The sequence below is a fragment of the Sturnus vulgaris genome, chromosome 6 (genome assembly GCF_052056855.1).
Source record: "Sturnus vulgaris isolate bStuVul1 chromosome 6, bStuVul1.hap1, whole genome shotgun sequence".
NCBI lineage: Eukaryota > Metazoa > Chordata > Aves > Passeriformes > Sturnidae > Sturnus > Sturnus vulgaris.
This window is the reverse complement of record NC_142248.1, coordinates 31,782,045-31,797,968: the sequence shown is the minus strand read 5'-3', so window position 1 is coordinate 31,797,968 and position 15,924 is coordinate 31,782,045. Positions and strand designations below refer to the sequence as shown.

At 42.3% G+C, this 15,924-nt stretch overlaps 1 protein-coding gene across 2 annotated transcripts in view; it reads right to left on the bottom strand.

The window, feature by feature from the left end:
• Positions 1-12,713, bottom strand: part of KCNK13 (potassium two pore domain channel subfamily K member 13) — a 43,230-nt gene extending 30,517 nt beyond the window's left edge. The window contains exon 1 of one of the 2 annotated variants that reach the window (XM_014869873.2): positions 12,350-12,713. In XM_014869873.2, coding sequence (XP_014725359.1) covers positions 12,350-12,689 — 340 coding nt within the window. In that variant the 5' untranslated portion in view covers positions 12,690-12,713. The remainder of the gene's footprint in view (positions 1-12,349) is intronic. The other variant, XM_088167464.1, reaches the window with a different exon arrangement.
• Between the last annotated feature and the right edge of the window lie 3,211 nt (positions 12,714-15,924).

Genomic DNA, 15,924 nt, shown 5'->3' with positions numbered 1-15,924 from the left:
ATGACAAAATTTTTGGATTTAAAAGACATAAAACGTGATATTCTTAATTCCAGGTCAGAAGATTACATTCAGCTGGTATCAGGAGGAGATTGCCCCATAATACCCATCTCTTTGTAGCTCATTACCTGCATCCATGATTTTGGCATTATAGTGGAATAAAGGGCCAGGGCTCACTAGGCATTACATGGAAAATATGACTTGCAGAACAGAACTGAAGAATAAGGAAGAAAATATTTTTGCCAAAACCAAGTTCTTCTTCAGCTACAAGAGGCATAATCCTGAAGCAGTGGGGGAATAGCGGGCTGGATACTGAGAGCCTTTAAGATCTCATATCCCTGATTACAGAAGACTCTTACAGAGACAGTATTAGATACATGCTTCTACATACTGCTTTGCTGAGAGCAGCTTCCTTCTCACAAGTCCCAGGCATCAATCAATGAGGGCTCTGTTATTCGAGTTACACAGTTCAGGCACAACTCCAGTTAGTAGATAGGACAAAACAGCAGAGGGTGAGGAGAGAGAAAGGCAAATGCATTTCCAATGAAGATGCTATTTAACATGAAAGGTAAATAAATTATGTGATTTTAATGCTTCAGCCCAATCAGAGAAGTCTCCCCTTCTGTGGACACTTACTGCTTTCCTGTAAATTCATAGCCCTTTACATTTATTCCTTTCTTCCACAGCTATTTTAACCTACAGCTTAGTCACCCAACTTTTCTATTATCATAGTAAGGCAAAACCTGGCTTCTGACCCTCAGAACCTCCTCACTGCAGAGAGCTGTAGCTCAGACCACTGGCTTGCACTGAGAGCACGTCCTGAGAAGTGCTTATGGAAGTCAGAGCAGCACTTCTGCTCACCCATATTTCTTGCTTTCATTTCTCTTTATGCAGATAAGGTGCTAATTATCTGTCAACTCAAAAATATCTCAATCTAATACTTAAACGTATTTCACACTCTAAAAAAATTTACTCATTATGTCAGGAGCTGACATGATTTTGTCAGGATTGCAAACACTTGACAATGCTCCCCTTTTAATCTGCTGGGGAGGCAATTCGAGGTATGAGACAGTTGTAACTCATAGCTCCAGCAGCAAATAAACACAGAAAAGTGAGCTGGTATTTTTGTTTGTTTTTGAGATGCTGGACTTGGACTGCTCCCTATTACTTTGCTGTTGTGAAATGTGTTCTGTCATGGAAAAAAATTATCTGTTTGCAATTAAAATGCTGCTGATATTGCCCAGGAAAAGAAAAAAATATGAAGAAATACTACTTTAAGTAATTTATTCTAACCAGCACTTGATTTACCCCAGTAGGGACAGTTACACTCCAGACGGTCAGAGCGATTGCTCTACTGCAAGGGAATTTTCTCCTGAGCAGCTGAGTGGGGTGTGGGTATGAGTGTGTATGGGTGTGTGTGGGTGTGTGTGAACAACAGCAGGATCACCCCAGGGACCCCACTGAATCAGAGCAGTTTTGAATGCCAGCTAGGATTACATAAGAGACTGACAAAGGATGCCCCCAAAGTATGTAGAATCAGTGACAGTTAACACACTTGTGCCCTTTCTTCATCAGCTTTGGTGACTACTTAAATACCAATTTGGCTGTCTCAGAGTAAAGTGACTCCTTAGCCTGGAGGAGAATTTTCTGCCATCAAGATAGATCCTACCAATGTCACTCACGGTGAAGCTGTAGCAATGTGAACTGTGTCACTGCAACAAGCATTGTGCAGAAATCTGCATGATTTTCTACATCCTTAGGAAGGTTCCCAACATGTTTGGGACAGCACAGGAGAAGGTTCTAAGCAGGAATGCCAAGCTGAAGCTCAGACAAGAGGGAAATGATATAGAGAGATCCTTTTCCTCCTAAATATATGTTCCTGGATCACATTAGTTCCTTGTTCAAGAAATTCTTACAACAGCCATAGGATGGGTCTCTCCCCTATCCACACATGTAGATGAAGTTTTAGGTTGAGCTCTTGTTTACAATGAGATTATGCCAGTTTTAAGCCTTTGCCACAGTTAAAGAAAACACAAATTGCACCTACTCCAAGTGATGATAATTTCTGCAAATGCTCTAAGGGATTAAAATGCTTTGCACTGAAATGTTGAGAAGAAAAGCAGGCATTTCCTCTGTGAAATAAATGGACAGACATCATTAATGAATGGATCCTTTCATTATGCTAAAGGTCTTTTCCTCTTTAGGAAGTTAGCAACCAAGCCTCAAGCTCAAGGTCATTAATAAAGAAATTAAACGTTTTAGGAGCAGGTACCTGTGCAATGTCCTAATTGTCAATTTGTTAGGGACAAAATCTATTTTAGGACTGATTATAGAATCACAGAATCATTTTGATTGGAAAAGACCTTTTACATCATTGTGTATAACTGTGAACCAAACCAAGGGCACCACTAAACCATTAAAGCAAGTAGCCCAGGAATACACATGGCAGAAGGTTTTGGAGCATAGCTTTATTGTCGACAGGCAAGTGCCCACATTGAACACGCTCTTTATCCAGGCCTGTGTCTTCAAAATAACTGAAGTACCTGTGACTGAGGGTCAGACATTAACTTGGATAATATTCAGTGGCACTAAAAGACAGCTGATCTCCCAGTTTGAGCAAGGCACAGTGAGTACCTATGCTGCTGCTGTAGTTCAGCAGGTGACTTTAGACTTTTGATCTTCATCCTTAACACCTGCCTGCCTACTGGCCCATTACAGGGAGGTCCTTTTTGTCTGCAGTTGCCTTGATCACCTCTACTGGTCCTTCCCTCCTAATTTCTGCCAGCTTGATGCCCAGGCATCAGCTTTAAAAGAGTGAGAGATTCAGATGACTGCAGCTCTGCCTTTAATGTGGACAGAAGATTGAAAGTAGGATTTACAGATTGTTTTACAATGGAGTATTTAGATTGATGAGCCTTAGTGATAATGGGAATGAACTTTAGGAAGAGCAAATACATGAACTAGCATTAATGGATGATATTGGATGTATTTTATTTAATGGGAACTAAATTAAAAGTGCAAATTTGTTATAAAACATGACTGTAAAATCACCTACTAAACAAACTAGATCTGTGTATTTTGAATCATACTAATGTTTTCTTCACGGTGAGAAAGCTCTGCAGACACCTTGTATGAAACAGTATTTATCCCTTTGAATGCTGGTAAGACTAAAAAAATCTTAAAATTATATGCAATAACCTCAGTGCAACAGTGTTCCAAGATAAGATGTAGACTTGAAGACTAAATAAAATCTTACTTCCAAACTTAGTATTTTGTCCTTGATTTGAGTAGTGAAACACTTTACAATCTGTATAGGAGTACAGTGCAATAGATGGCCTTTAAAAGTGATTGAAAACTCAGCCACTTTGTTATTACATGCTCAATTTTAAACACATCAAGAAAATGGTTCAAAATAAAACCTCATCCAGGTAATTTCTTTTTCCAGTACTCCCCTGAATCAGCTCTTGAGGCAGGAGATTACTCATTTTAGCAGAGCAAGAGAGAAAAAACATCTCTAGTAGGAACTTTTCTCCTTATAAAAGGACAATATCCAAAGCTTTTTTTATGCAGCTGAAGCTGCATAAATTACAAAATATTTAGTATTTTGTTAAGACAAGCCTATTACCTGCTACTTTCTATTGTTACGCTCTTTTGGATTCCAGACAAAAAAATTGGAAGGAACAAATAGGAATGTTGAAACTGTCACTAATGGCCCTCAAGAGTAACTAAGGACACCCATGGGTAAATATTTTATTTCTTTTTGCAATACTTCAATAATATAACTTCAGAGAGTTGTACCCCATGGGGTGTCAGAGAACAGCCAATACAGTATCCAACGAAAACATGACAAAAATACCTTTTATGTACCTTTACCTGGAAGATAAAAATTAAACTATCAGTAATGCTAAAGTTTTATAGAGAGTGTCAGGACTCTTCTAATGTTGCAAGGTTTTGGTTACAGCTTGTCTCCTTCAGCACAAGGACGTTTAAATTTGTGGTGAAAAGAGGAAGGAATGGCCAGTACTGCACCCTAGAGCACACAGACAGTCTTAAGAACATTCTCATTAAAGCCACAGTCCAAACCTGGACCTTCTGACTTGATAAACCAGGAATATTGCAGCCTAAGAGGGACGAGGCAGACTCTAGCTCTTTGAGCAGATGAGAGTTTCTATTTAAAGCATTATACATGAAAAATGAAAGGAAGAGGAGCAGCCTGTATAACAAAATTAACTCCTACTTAGAAAAATAAGAGAAGCTGGCCATTACAAAATATTTTTCTTAGAACAAAACAACAAAGCAGTACGAGTGTGTAGCACACAGGGAATGGAAAAGAGATGTGATGTAGCAAGACTACAAAAGGAAGATATATTATAAAAAGGAATTATTCTTCAATATGAAAGAAAAGTTGCGTACATAGAGGTTATTTTACCCTAGCAGCACTATCCTATTTATATCTTTATGGAAATAACTTCAGAACAAAAATATTTCTGCCTGTAACTGGACTATAATATTTCTTTATTTTCCATGTCATTAATGGAACACGCTGGTTTTGCTCTAACTAAGTAGTTTAAAATTTTTGAGCTTGACTATATAATTTTATGTGTGTGCATGAGAATATGGAATTGAGTATTGTGCCTGTTTGGTAGGCTTTATCCTCTACCAGAGAGAATCAACAAAGCCCAGCTGCCCCCACAGGCAGGTATGAATGAGAGAATCAGTAGCACAGATGTGCATGAGGAACAGTCTATTTTAGCAAGAAGGCTGGACAGCTGTTACTGTGAATTTCTGACAAATTACCGCAGAGTCTTGTGGAAAAATACAAAAGTATTGCAAATACATGCTTAAAATAGGAAACGGGGTTTTTTAAAGTCTGCACCTGCCTTTGGTACTTTTAAATTCAATGTTTTGCTACTCGTTTGGAGTTTTTTACAATGTTACATTTTTACACTGAAGGAATGTATATTTTCCACTTCTTTACTTTTCTAATAACTATCAGATTTTCAGCAGAACTACTTCCTATTAAAACCAGTTGCACTTAAAATAGGCATATTAGTTCTGTGTGAATAAAATCACATTTAAGGTCTTATCAATATTCTCACTGTGAGAACAAAACCGCTTCAAATTCAAATTTGCAACCTCAAAAAGCCTGGGCTATATTTGCAATCAAGAGCACCTACTGATATACTGAATTTTCACTTGTCAAGAAGTCTGAAACACTTCCACAAGCCATATTCTGCCTTCAGAGACGGCAGTGTGAAATCAATGGAATACTGAAGTTTCATGAATGCTACAAAAATCTCCTTGTTATAATACTAAGTATTTTTCCTGCAATTTAAATTATAGAATAATATTTCACTATTTAGCTACAACGGTTCTTTCTTTTCATTTTTAATATTGAAACAATTCTGATTTTAAGTATTCTTAATGTGCTGAAAAAGCTTTAATATATGAACTGCTGGTATATCAGTCACCTGAAACTTTAACAGCAGAAATAATTCCACTGGACAAAAGTGCTATCCATGAGTAAATATAAATAGTAACAATGTCTTTATTTTCGGTATTTTATATCCTGACCAAATTATTCTAAAACTCAGTTAAGACAGCCAAAGACAGTCAGCTAATGCTGGGATTTAAGTTTGCAACTTCCACCAGCATTTGTGATATAATTTAGAACAAATTTCCTCCTCTTTGTATATGTGGGTTAATCCAAGTCAAAATAATTATTTTATATTAATAACTACAATATATATAATTATTTAAACTGACTAGTTAATAATCACTTAAGTCAATTAGTCAATCTAGCGTCTTTTTTTTTTCTTTAACCAGCCTCACTATTCAGCATACTCAGACCCTCTTTATTTCTAGAATTCATCCACGGGACAAATTAGGACTGCTCCCATGACCAGCAAGTAATTTGATCAAATTAGTGTTTTTCTTTTCTCCATCCAATTTATCCCACTCCATGGTATGTCTAATCTTCTCAGCCTTGATTAGGCTTCTGCTTTCAATTAAAAAAGCAAGTTTTCCTCCAGGAAATAGGAAAATTGTGTCACCACTCTAGTCAGAAAATCTTCATATGCTGAGTGCTACAGTCCATAGAACTGATCTCCAGCTCCACCTGCAGCAGGCTTCTCAGGAAACTTCTGCCTGGGAAAATTAGAGATACTTAGAAGTAAGTATTAGGCAGAAGTAGTAGGATAATCGCAGGGCTATCAGTTCACGAGGTGAGTAGGCTGGAGAGTGGCCTGGCTGGGGAATGGATGCATGCTCCAGTCGGCCCCTCTGGAGGAAGCTCCCTCCTGGAGCTTTCCATGGCCTGGTGTTTGTATGCCCAGTCTGCCAGGGAGCTCAAAAGGCCCTGATCTCCTCCCCTTTCTGCCAAGGGCTGCAGGGAAACAGCCTGGGGAGGGAGGCTCCTGCCCGTGCTCACCCAGAGAACTGATTGCATTTCATTCAGACACACAGGGCTGCTACCTGGTCACTGATGCATGTCATCCAAAGGACTACATTCCATTTTCAGCAGTGTTTTGTGCAAAAAATGGACACTAACAGTACTTCCCTCATGCTCTTTGTCTCCAAGTCATACCAGTATATCAAAACCAAACAGGAGGTTCAGCTGCCAGAACAGACTTCCAGAAAAGTACTTAACTCCTTTCAGGACCAAGTTATTCAAAGTAATGTTCTGTTTATTTTTAGCTGGTTTTCTTGATGACCATTTTTACATCCATGACTATTTTTTCTTTTTTTTTCATTCCAGCAGCAGTAAAGATACTGTTATATCTGATTTCACTGCTTTAATTAAGTAAGTACTTCTCAGTCCATTATCAATTCTATTTTGAGCTGGTTTAAAGTTTATTTAAATTGAGGATTATACCAAGCAGGGTAACATAATTGCATATCTCAAGGCCTGCTTGATCCTAATATTAAAATGTTGTTTTATTTCTTTAAGATTTATAAGAAGTTCAGTATTAATTTGTCAAAAAGTTCTTTTTATCTGCACTCTAAAAATACAAGTAAAAAATGGCCAAAGAACAAGACTCTATATGCAGTGTGATTAACAGCTTGGGTTTTTGTTGGTTTTTTTAAAGGATAACAGGAATAATGAACACATACTATCACAGAACCTGGGGAAAAAAGCCCTGGCAGAGGCAGAAAAGGGTCATCTCATCCATTCACGTCACAATGGGAGAAATAAGGATTCTGCATAAAAAATTCTTGTGGTTAACCCAAATGTAAAGGACTCTGGTGATGAAATCTCTATGTCATTCCTAGGTAGACTGCACACTTGTTTCACTTCACTTAGAAAACTTTTTCTCATATATAATCTGAATCTTTTTTGTTGCAATTTAAGCCCATTCTTTTTTATTTCTTCCTGTCATTATCCTTTTGTAAAGACTGGCAAAATGTTTGTCATTTTAACTTGCCTGGAATTTAAAACCCTGCTATGAGTTGTCAAAGTGCTCATTATTAAGTGCTTTAGTAATTTATTTGAATATTCTAGACTGCAGTTGAGTTAGCTTAAATGACTCTAAAAGATCTGACAGATTTAGGGATTCTAACCTGTTCTTTTACTTTCCCCTTTCTTACAAGTGTTACTTGTAACACACAACAGTTCAGAGTTGACCTTTTCAGAAGACTGATACAGAAGAAACCATTACACATTTCAGCCTTCTTGGAATCATTTGTTGAGAGCTCTTCCTCTTTTCTATACAGCAGACCAATGTTTTTCGTAGTCTTTCTCATCACTATTGTGCTGATGAAGAAGTTCACATCACCCATGACACCTCTTGCTAATAGCATAATTTTGTATCTGTTCCTTTTATTTATCATTTTATTCCTTTTATTTGTCTTCACTAATCTAATTTTCTATCCATTTTCTGTATGCCTCCTTCTTGTGACAGAAATTAACTTAAAATTTATACATTTGTCTTTTACTATAGTCCTGTCCTCCTATATTTCACATTTGGATCCCTTGAGCCAGTATCATTCATATCTTTTGTCCAAGACTCTGACAGTCCCCCTTAAATAATTTTTCTTTAATTTTGATTCCTCTGAGATTCCAAACTGCAGATCGGTATTTAAAGTTTTGCTTTCAAAACACCCTGGTTTTCTGTACATCTTCCTTTCCCTCTAAAGAATCATGAATTCTGCCACTCCATGGTCATAGAAGTTGCCTTCTACACTTACTAGGTAAAAGTCAAATCCATGAAAGTTTTTTCTGAAGTTTCTTATATGTTTCAGAACCTTGCTAGAGAATTTGTGCTCAGCTCCCAGCATATTCACCTGAAAACAGAGAAATCCCCATATTATTATAGTCACGCCCTGGAAAATGCCAACTCCTCACACAAAACCTAATCCAGATCTTCTTAAGACAGCATAAGTGATAACAGGATTTCCTTTACAGGGTTTGAGTGCTTTAAACTACTTACTGATTTCATTTAAATGAGAGAGAGAGAACCTGTGGCAGAGAAGTTGCAGTCAACAGTGCCAACAGTGGCGTGCTGATCTGGGTCTGCTGCTGCCTGGGTGTCCATCTGTAGATTGACAGGGTGGGATTTATTTCACCAAAATTTCAACATTAACAGTAGAAGTATGAACCTTTGCACTTGACACATCAGCTATTTTATTCTAGTCAGAGAACAGGCACATTAGGACATATAAATTCATGTGATTTATTTTAGATATCTTCTGTAAAACTGGATGTCTGGCACTAACAGAAGCAAGAAAAATTACATGTGAAACCAGATCTGGCCTTTTCCCCAGCCTTGTGGATTACAACCATATAGCTTGACTTTTATTTTAACTAGTATCCAAGAGAGAATATGCTAGGGAATCACATGTATAACTTTTTTTAGATTTTGCTTGTAAAAGCAAGATTTCCAGGTTGCTTTAATTTTATACTTCCTTTCTATAACATGATTTGCTTTAAGTTTTCTACATTGTTCTGCATATTGCAGAGACTGGTGACAATCCTGTCATTATAACCAGTGTTCTCCTTTGCACATTTTCTCTACATCTTTTCTTTATACAGATCTGTCATATATTATAGAAAGCTTTTGGTAAAGTTAGAGTAAACTATCCACCTGAGCATCCACTTTCAAAGGTGGGCAATGTTCTAGTCTATTAACAGCCACAATCCAAGGCTGGTGGCAATTACAACTTCAGTGAGTTGACAACTACATGGTAGTCTCTGTAAGGCAAGTAAATAGCCTCAGTTTACCTGCGGTTTCCCTAAAAAGCCTTTTGCTCTAGAGATGCCTTTCTTGCTCTGCTTATGGCTCAATGGCTCATTGACCATTTTGAATTATTAGAGCTGTTTGTAGCATGTGTGCAGTTTTGGGCACCACAGTATAAAAAATACATTAAGCTGTTAGAGACCATCTAAAGGAGGACCAAGAATATCATGAAGAGCCTCGAGGGGAACTATATGGGGAGCAGCTGAGGTCACTTGGTCTGTTCAGCCTGAAGGAGACTGAGGGGACACCCCACTGCAGTCTACAACTTCCTTGTGAAGGAAAGGGGAGGGTCAGGCACTGATCTTTTCACCCTCATGACCAGTGACAGGACTGAGGGAATGGCCTGAAGTTGTGTCAGGGGCGATTTAGGTTGGATATTAGAGAAAAGGTTCTTCACCGAGAGGGTGGTTGGACATCAGAGCAGGCTCCCCAGGGAAATGGTCACAGCACCAAGGCTGACAGAGTTCAATACGTGTGTGGACACTGCTCTAAGGCACATGGTGTAACTCTTGCTGCTGTCCTGTGCAGTGTCAGGAGTTGGACTCGATCCTTGTGGATCCATTTCAGCACAGGACATTCTACAATTCTATGATTCTAAATACTTCAGGCATGGCACTCTTAGGTAAGGGCAGATCATTTGGTCTCTGTGACCCCAGGAGTAAGCTTGGCCATGGCCTCAGGTGGAGTTCCACTCTGCTCAGTCTATACACAGGAAAGACGGGGTGATCTCAAGATTACAAGCAGTAGTCCAGCCCTCTGGGTTCAACGACCTTGGTGGTTTGCTGGGCATTATCACACACACTTTTCTTTAATAGAGCTGTAACTCCACTTAGCAGGAACTGTACTGACAGGTGAAAATGAGGAAACAGGCACTTTCTGCACCTTTTCAGAACTCCTTTCAGTCATGACATGGCTGTAACATGGACGCTGCAATTGTTTCACTCCATACAGACTTTCCCATCAGCAAATGACACTTCCATGAGCAAGCCTTTCTAAAAGGCTGCTTAAAGAAGATGCTATGACTCCTTCTATCCCTTCTGTACAATACACCATGTGATTGCTCATTGCTGTGTATGGTAAAAATCCCAGCCTTCGCTCCATGCAATTTTACCTTTTGGGCCTCAGGTAATGTGTCAGTTGATAAATTTCTTTTCTCAACCTTTACCAAGACTACACTTCCAGCCCAATTTGCTGTGACTTTGTGCAGAGAGGAAGGATGCAAATTTTGACAATTTCTCCAGAAAATATATCTCATTGTGTGAAGATGATATAATTTCCTCCTTTGCCTCACTGCTCACACAGTTCACACAAAGAAGACAAGAAGCAACATGTGCAAATTGAAATACATGAAATACCATTTGAATAGGAGAAAAAGACCCTCTTTTAATGTGAGGTTGGTCAAACCCTGATACAAATTGTCCTGAGAGATTGTAGAGTCTCTACCAAGAGAGATACCCAAACTCCAACAGGATGCAGCCCTGAGCAGCTGGCTATCACTGACCCTGCTTGGAGTGTGGGGGTTGGACCAGACAATCTCCAGAAATCCCCTCCAACTTCCAGCGGCCTGTGAAAGGGCAGGAATATCATAAGTCAGTTTGAGAAGTTGCTTCATGTTATGTGTTTTTAACAAGATATATTTTATTCCAGCTCCCTACTTTTCGGAGGCACTACTGTGCCAGGATACCACAGAAGTCTTTGGACATCAGAGCACCTGATGATGACTGTGACCCTACAGTCTAATGTTGCTGAACACCCAGAGCCTACCTAATGCTTTATGCCTGTAAAAAACACATAAACATTCACTGAAGTGCAAATTGGGACTTAGATTTTGTTTTATTTTCTGGTCTGCACATATTTTATGAGGCTATGCAAAGTGGAATAGTTTCAACAGAAAATACTGAGAGTCACTGGTGGGCAGGGCACTGGGATGAGACACAGGAATTGCTTCAAGTCTTCCCTGAGAAAGAAGTTGCTTTGATCTCTCACATCCTGATATATTACTTATACCACTTGATTTCTAGGCAAAAGGGACACTTCGTTATGTGACAAAGGGTTGATTGAAACCAAAGTGAGCTTTTGGAGGAGCCCACTCCTTTTCAGAGAAAAAACCAAAACCTGTTAATGGACATTTCCTGAAGAATTAAATAACCATACCTCAATGTACATTTCATTCATGGAGAGAGACTGATGTGAATTGGCTGTACCATTAATAAGATTTAGTGACTCTTTTGCCACAGTGATAATTGCATATAGATTGCCTGTCTTTAACTAAAGAAGGCTCCCTTCCTCCGAGGCTTTTAGCTGTCTGCAGATGCCTAAATGAAGCATTTCTGTTGACACCCATGGGCTCCCCGGGGTGCTATGTCAGTTCCTGGTGCTATCCCTTTTCATCTTAATGTACACCTGTCAGACTGCTCGGAATTTCTATTCAGTATCACCTTCCCCTGAAGGCTCCTTCAGCCTGAATAAACTTGGGTTTATTCACAAGTGAAATAAGCTGTGCACACCGACTTGATGGTTCTGCCTTGAAAAGCTTGAAGGAGCAAAAAGCCGAGTGGTTTGAAACCCAATCTTTTCAAGTCGTACACTTTGCAGCTGGACACCATAAAATCTATTTAATGGTTCTTGTTAAGACCACACGAGCCTCAGAAAGGGCCCTTCTGAGCGTACAGCCTACGAAACCGTCAGATCTAAGATTTTCTACATTTCCCAGAATTTCAAGACATGCAGGATTGTTTAGAGCTTTCGGCTTTGGGTGCGACTGGTCTCTCACGAAGTCTACTACCGTATCCCGAGGACCAGCTGATCCGCGCAGGCAAATGACACCCGAGAGGAGCATCCTTGTGTCCTGCCCTGCCAGCCCGGAGCTCGGCCCCAGCGCTGGCCGGGCTGCCCGGGGCGCTCCCTGGGCTGAGCTCTTCCCGCCAGAGACGCGCCCGCGGCAGCGGCTCTTCGACAGGAATAAGGCAAAAAAAGGAGCAGCGAAGAGACAGGACCATGCCCGGGCACCGACACGAGCCCGCTGTGAGCCCGCGAGGAGGAGAGGAGCAGCGCATCCCTGGGCACCCAGCCCCGGCCCCACCGCCGCCTCGGTGCCCGCCCGTCCCGCCGCTCACCGATAGTAGAAACGACGGTGCCCACGAAGTAGAAAGCGCCGGTGAAATCCCATCGGGGCCGGATGTCATCGACGCGGATGCCGGCCACGCTCGCCTCCTCGTATTCCCGAAGGAAGTGCCGGAGCTCGGCACGGCTGAGGTTGTGGCGCCGGGTGAAGTTCTCCAGGCGCTCCTCCCAGCGCTCCTTAGCCTCCCGTTCCGTGGGCAGCTCGATGGCCGAGAAGACGGCGGCGCCGCACAGCATGTAGAGCACGATCAGCACCGCCAGCAGGAGGAACCGCGCGTTGTCCGCGTTGAGGCGACCCGCGCTGGAGCAGCAGCAGGCGCCGCGACACGCCATCCTCCGCCCGCGGGACCGGGCTGCCGCGCCGCCAAGCTACGTCGGGGCCCTGCCGCCGCTGCCGGGCATCACGGCGCCGCCCGCCAGCCGTGCGCGGGGCCGCGGGGCTCAGGGCGCCGCGGGGCCCGGCGGCGGCGAGCGGCGCTCCCGGGAGCCGGCCGGCACCTTCGCCCCGGGGGCAGGGCGCGGCCCCGGCACGGCCCCGCGGCGGACGCGCTTCGCGCTGCCGAGCATCCTGCGGGAGAGGGAACCGCTCGTCCCGTCCCGTCCCTTCTCGTCTCGCGGAGCCCCTCAGCGCCCGCCGCGCGGGGCTCCCGTCCACGCCAGTTTCATATCCCTTTCCTGCCCCCGCCCCGAGCACGTCGGAGCGGGGCGCAGGGACAGGCACCGCCAGGCGCCTCCTGCCTGCCGGGGGGGCGAGGCGGGACCGGCGGCAGCTCGCCCCCCGCCCTTCTCCTTCGCCGCGGGGCTCCGCCGCCCGGTGCCCCGGGCCGCCCGCACCATGGCCTTGGGGGAGCCGCGGGCCGGGCCGGGCTCCCGAGGACGGCTCCCCCCGCAGAGGCGCGGCCGCCGCCCCCGAAGGTCAGTGCCGGCTGCGGGCAGGGCGGGCTGCCCCCCTTCCCGCCCTCGGGTACCCGGCCCTGGGCTGTGGGGCCGAGGCAACGGGGCTTCTTAGAGACCGGACATGAAACCCGTCAGTCAGATATGCCCCCCATCAAAGCCATACAAATTAGCGCCTTTGCTAAAAGAGGGCACCTCCTCTCCACAGGTCTGGTTACCCACTGCCTTCCCGACAAGGTGTTACATCTCTGTCCTCCAGCCCATGGTAGTCGAAGGGAAACTTTAGGGAAGACAGAAGCAACCTCTCCAGCTGCAATGTGGTTTTAAAATGCGTTATTCGCAGGTTCAAAGAACAGAGCTCTCGATCTACATCTTCTGGAAATATCATTCTCACTATAAGAAGAAAAAGCTAAACTCAGCAATATCTGGTAGTTGCTACAGTGCTGATTTCTACTTTTAAATAATTGGGCGCTGGAGTTCAGCTCTGCTAAACATAACAGTATACAAGCACATTCTTTCCAGGGACGGAACACCTACATATATTTTTTTTAGAAAGCAAGTTAATGAAGTACAACATCAATTTCCCTTCCCTCCACCCTCCAATTTTCGAATAATTCTGTTGCAGTCAAAATGCAATGGGAATGAACACTAAGATCTTAGAAATCTCCCTTAATGGCAAATAGTTGCACACTCCTGATTGTCTCACAGCCTGAGGTATATTTGAGTATTGGTCTGAGCCCTAAGGGTGCACTGTAGGCAATTCCAATGCCAGTGTTTGAGAGGAACAGCACCTGTGTGGCAACAACTGCTAGATCAGTAGGCATAGGGAAAAGTAAGTCCTTTTCTTATGTTGCACGGTAAACCAGCAGCCAGGAATGAGTGTCATGTTTAATTTTTTCCTATTTGTTGTTATTCATAGATGATACATCATGCTGCAGGTTTTTATTCCCTCTTAATTAGTCTTTAGCATAGACTTTAGTGTGGAAATTAAAATTAGCAACAAGACTGCAGGACTGGAAGACATTAAATAGCCAAAAATAGGAAGATGCGATGCCAGCCAAACTAACCAGATTGTGCCAAGTGCTAAAGGTAACCACGTGCTTCCATAATAAAATGCTGGTGTATCTTTAAAATTATTGGCAGTTCCTATTTGAGGAAAAAAACCCCAACAAAACCCAACCTATACTTCCCTGCTTTGCCAGTCAGAAGGAAGACAGAACTCAATCAGTGCACTGTTAACCAGCAAAGGCAGCAGAATTGAGTGAGCACCCTCTGTCCACACCACTGGCTCCATCCATCAAACATGCTCAAGGGTGGCTTGGATTAGCACAGTGGGAAAAAGAACCTTTAGCTGCTTGCAACCATGACATCAATGTGTTTGTCCAAAGGAATATGAATAACAATAACAGTATTCAAAGGAATATCCAAGGCAAATTATTCAAGGTAATTGAGTTTCTCCTTATTTACATATTATTTTGTTAGTGGGGAATAGTCATTTTTGTGTTTGTCTTGGACACAGACATAGTTATTGCATGAATAAAGGTAAGATCATCTGGCACAATTTTGAAAGATGTGTACTACTGTCATTGATCATCAAAAATTGCAAATTCCCTTCATTTGTCAACTTTGATCTTGGCAATGACTTAATCATCTCTTGAGAAGCTGGCTTTTAAAGGAAGTGCTCTCTGTTAAAGGATAGAACAGCAGCAAGTTGATATTGACTGGAATATTGAAAAAGAAAATGAGAATATGGCTTATTCTAAAGAATACTTTCTTGTAAAACAGGTCACTATTCCCACTGCTCTTGGGTAAATAGCTGGAAAAACTGAAGTGTGTGGAGAGCACAAACAGTGTAATCAGTCAGCCATCCATAACATTTCAGCGTGGTGGAATAAAGAAATGTTCACTGGCATAAGCAAAAGAAAATTAACTTTTAGTTTCAGGTTAAAAAAAAAGTGGTTAAACATGTTGCTGACATTTAAATTAACTTCAAATCAAAGTGAATATTTTGTGAGCTTGAGCCCCGAGTGCAATACCATTACTCTCAGTACAGTCACTTGTGCATCACTATCACAAAACATGCTGTTTTCCCTACCCTTCAGCACCACAAGCACACAGCTCCCTAGTGTCTGTGTGTGCAGCCATTTAGTAACAATAGAGTGGTGATGGTGAGGCTTAGCAGAATTGTAAAATAATAGGAAAGAAAAATCAATATATTTACCAATTCTGCTTAGTCCAAACATAAACCATAACCCATATCACTAAGTGGTACATCCACACATCTTTTAATACCTCCAAGGATGGTGACTCCACCACTTCCCTGGGCAGTCTGTTCCAATGCCTGATAACTCTCAGTGAAGAATTTTTCCCTAATATCCAGTCTAAACCTTCCCTAGTGAAACTTAAGGTTCATCTTGTCCTCTTGCTTGTTTCCTGGGAGAAGAGGCTGATTCCCACCTGGCTACAACCTCCTTGCAGGTAATTGTAGAGAGCAGTAAGATCTCCACTGAGACTCCTTTTCTTCCTGCTAAACATTCCCAGCTCCTTCAGTTACCCCTCAGAAGACTTGTGTTCCAGACCCTCCACCAGCTACACTGCCCTTCTCTGGACATGTTCTAGCCCCTCAATGCCTTTCTTGTCACGAGGGGCCCAGAACTCGAGGAGACAGCACTCG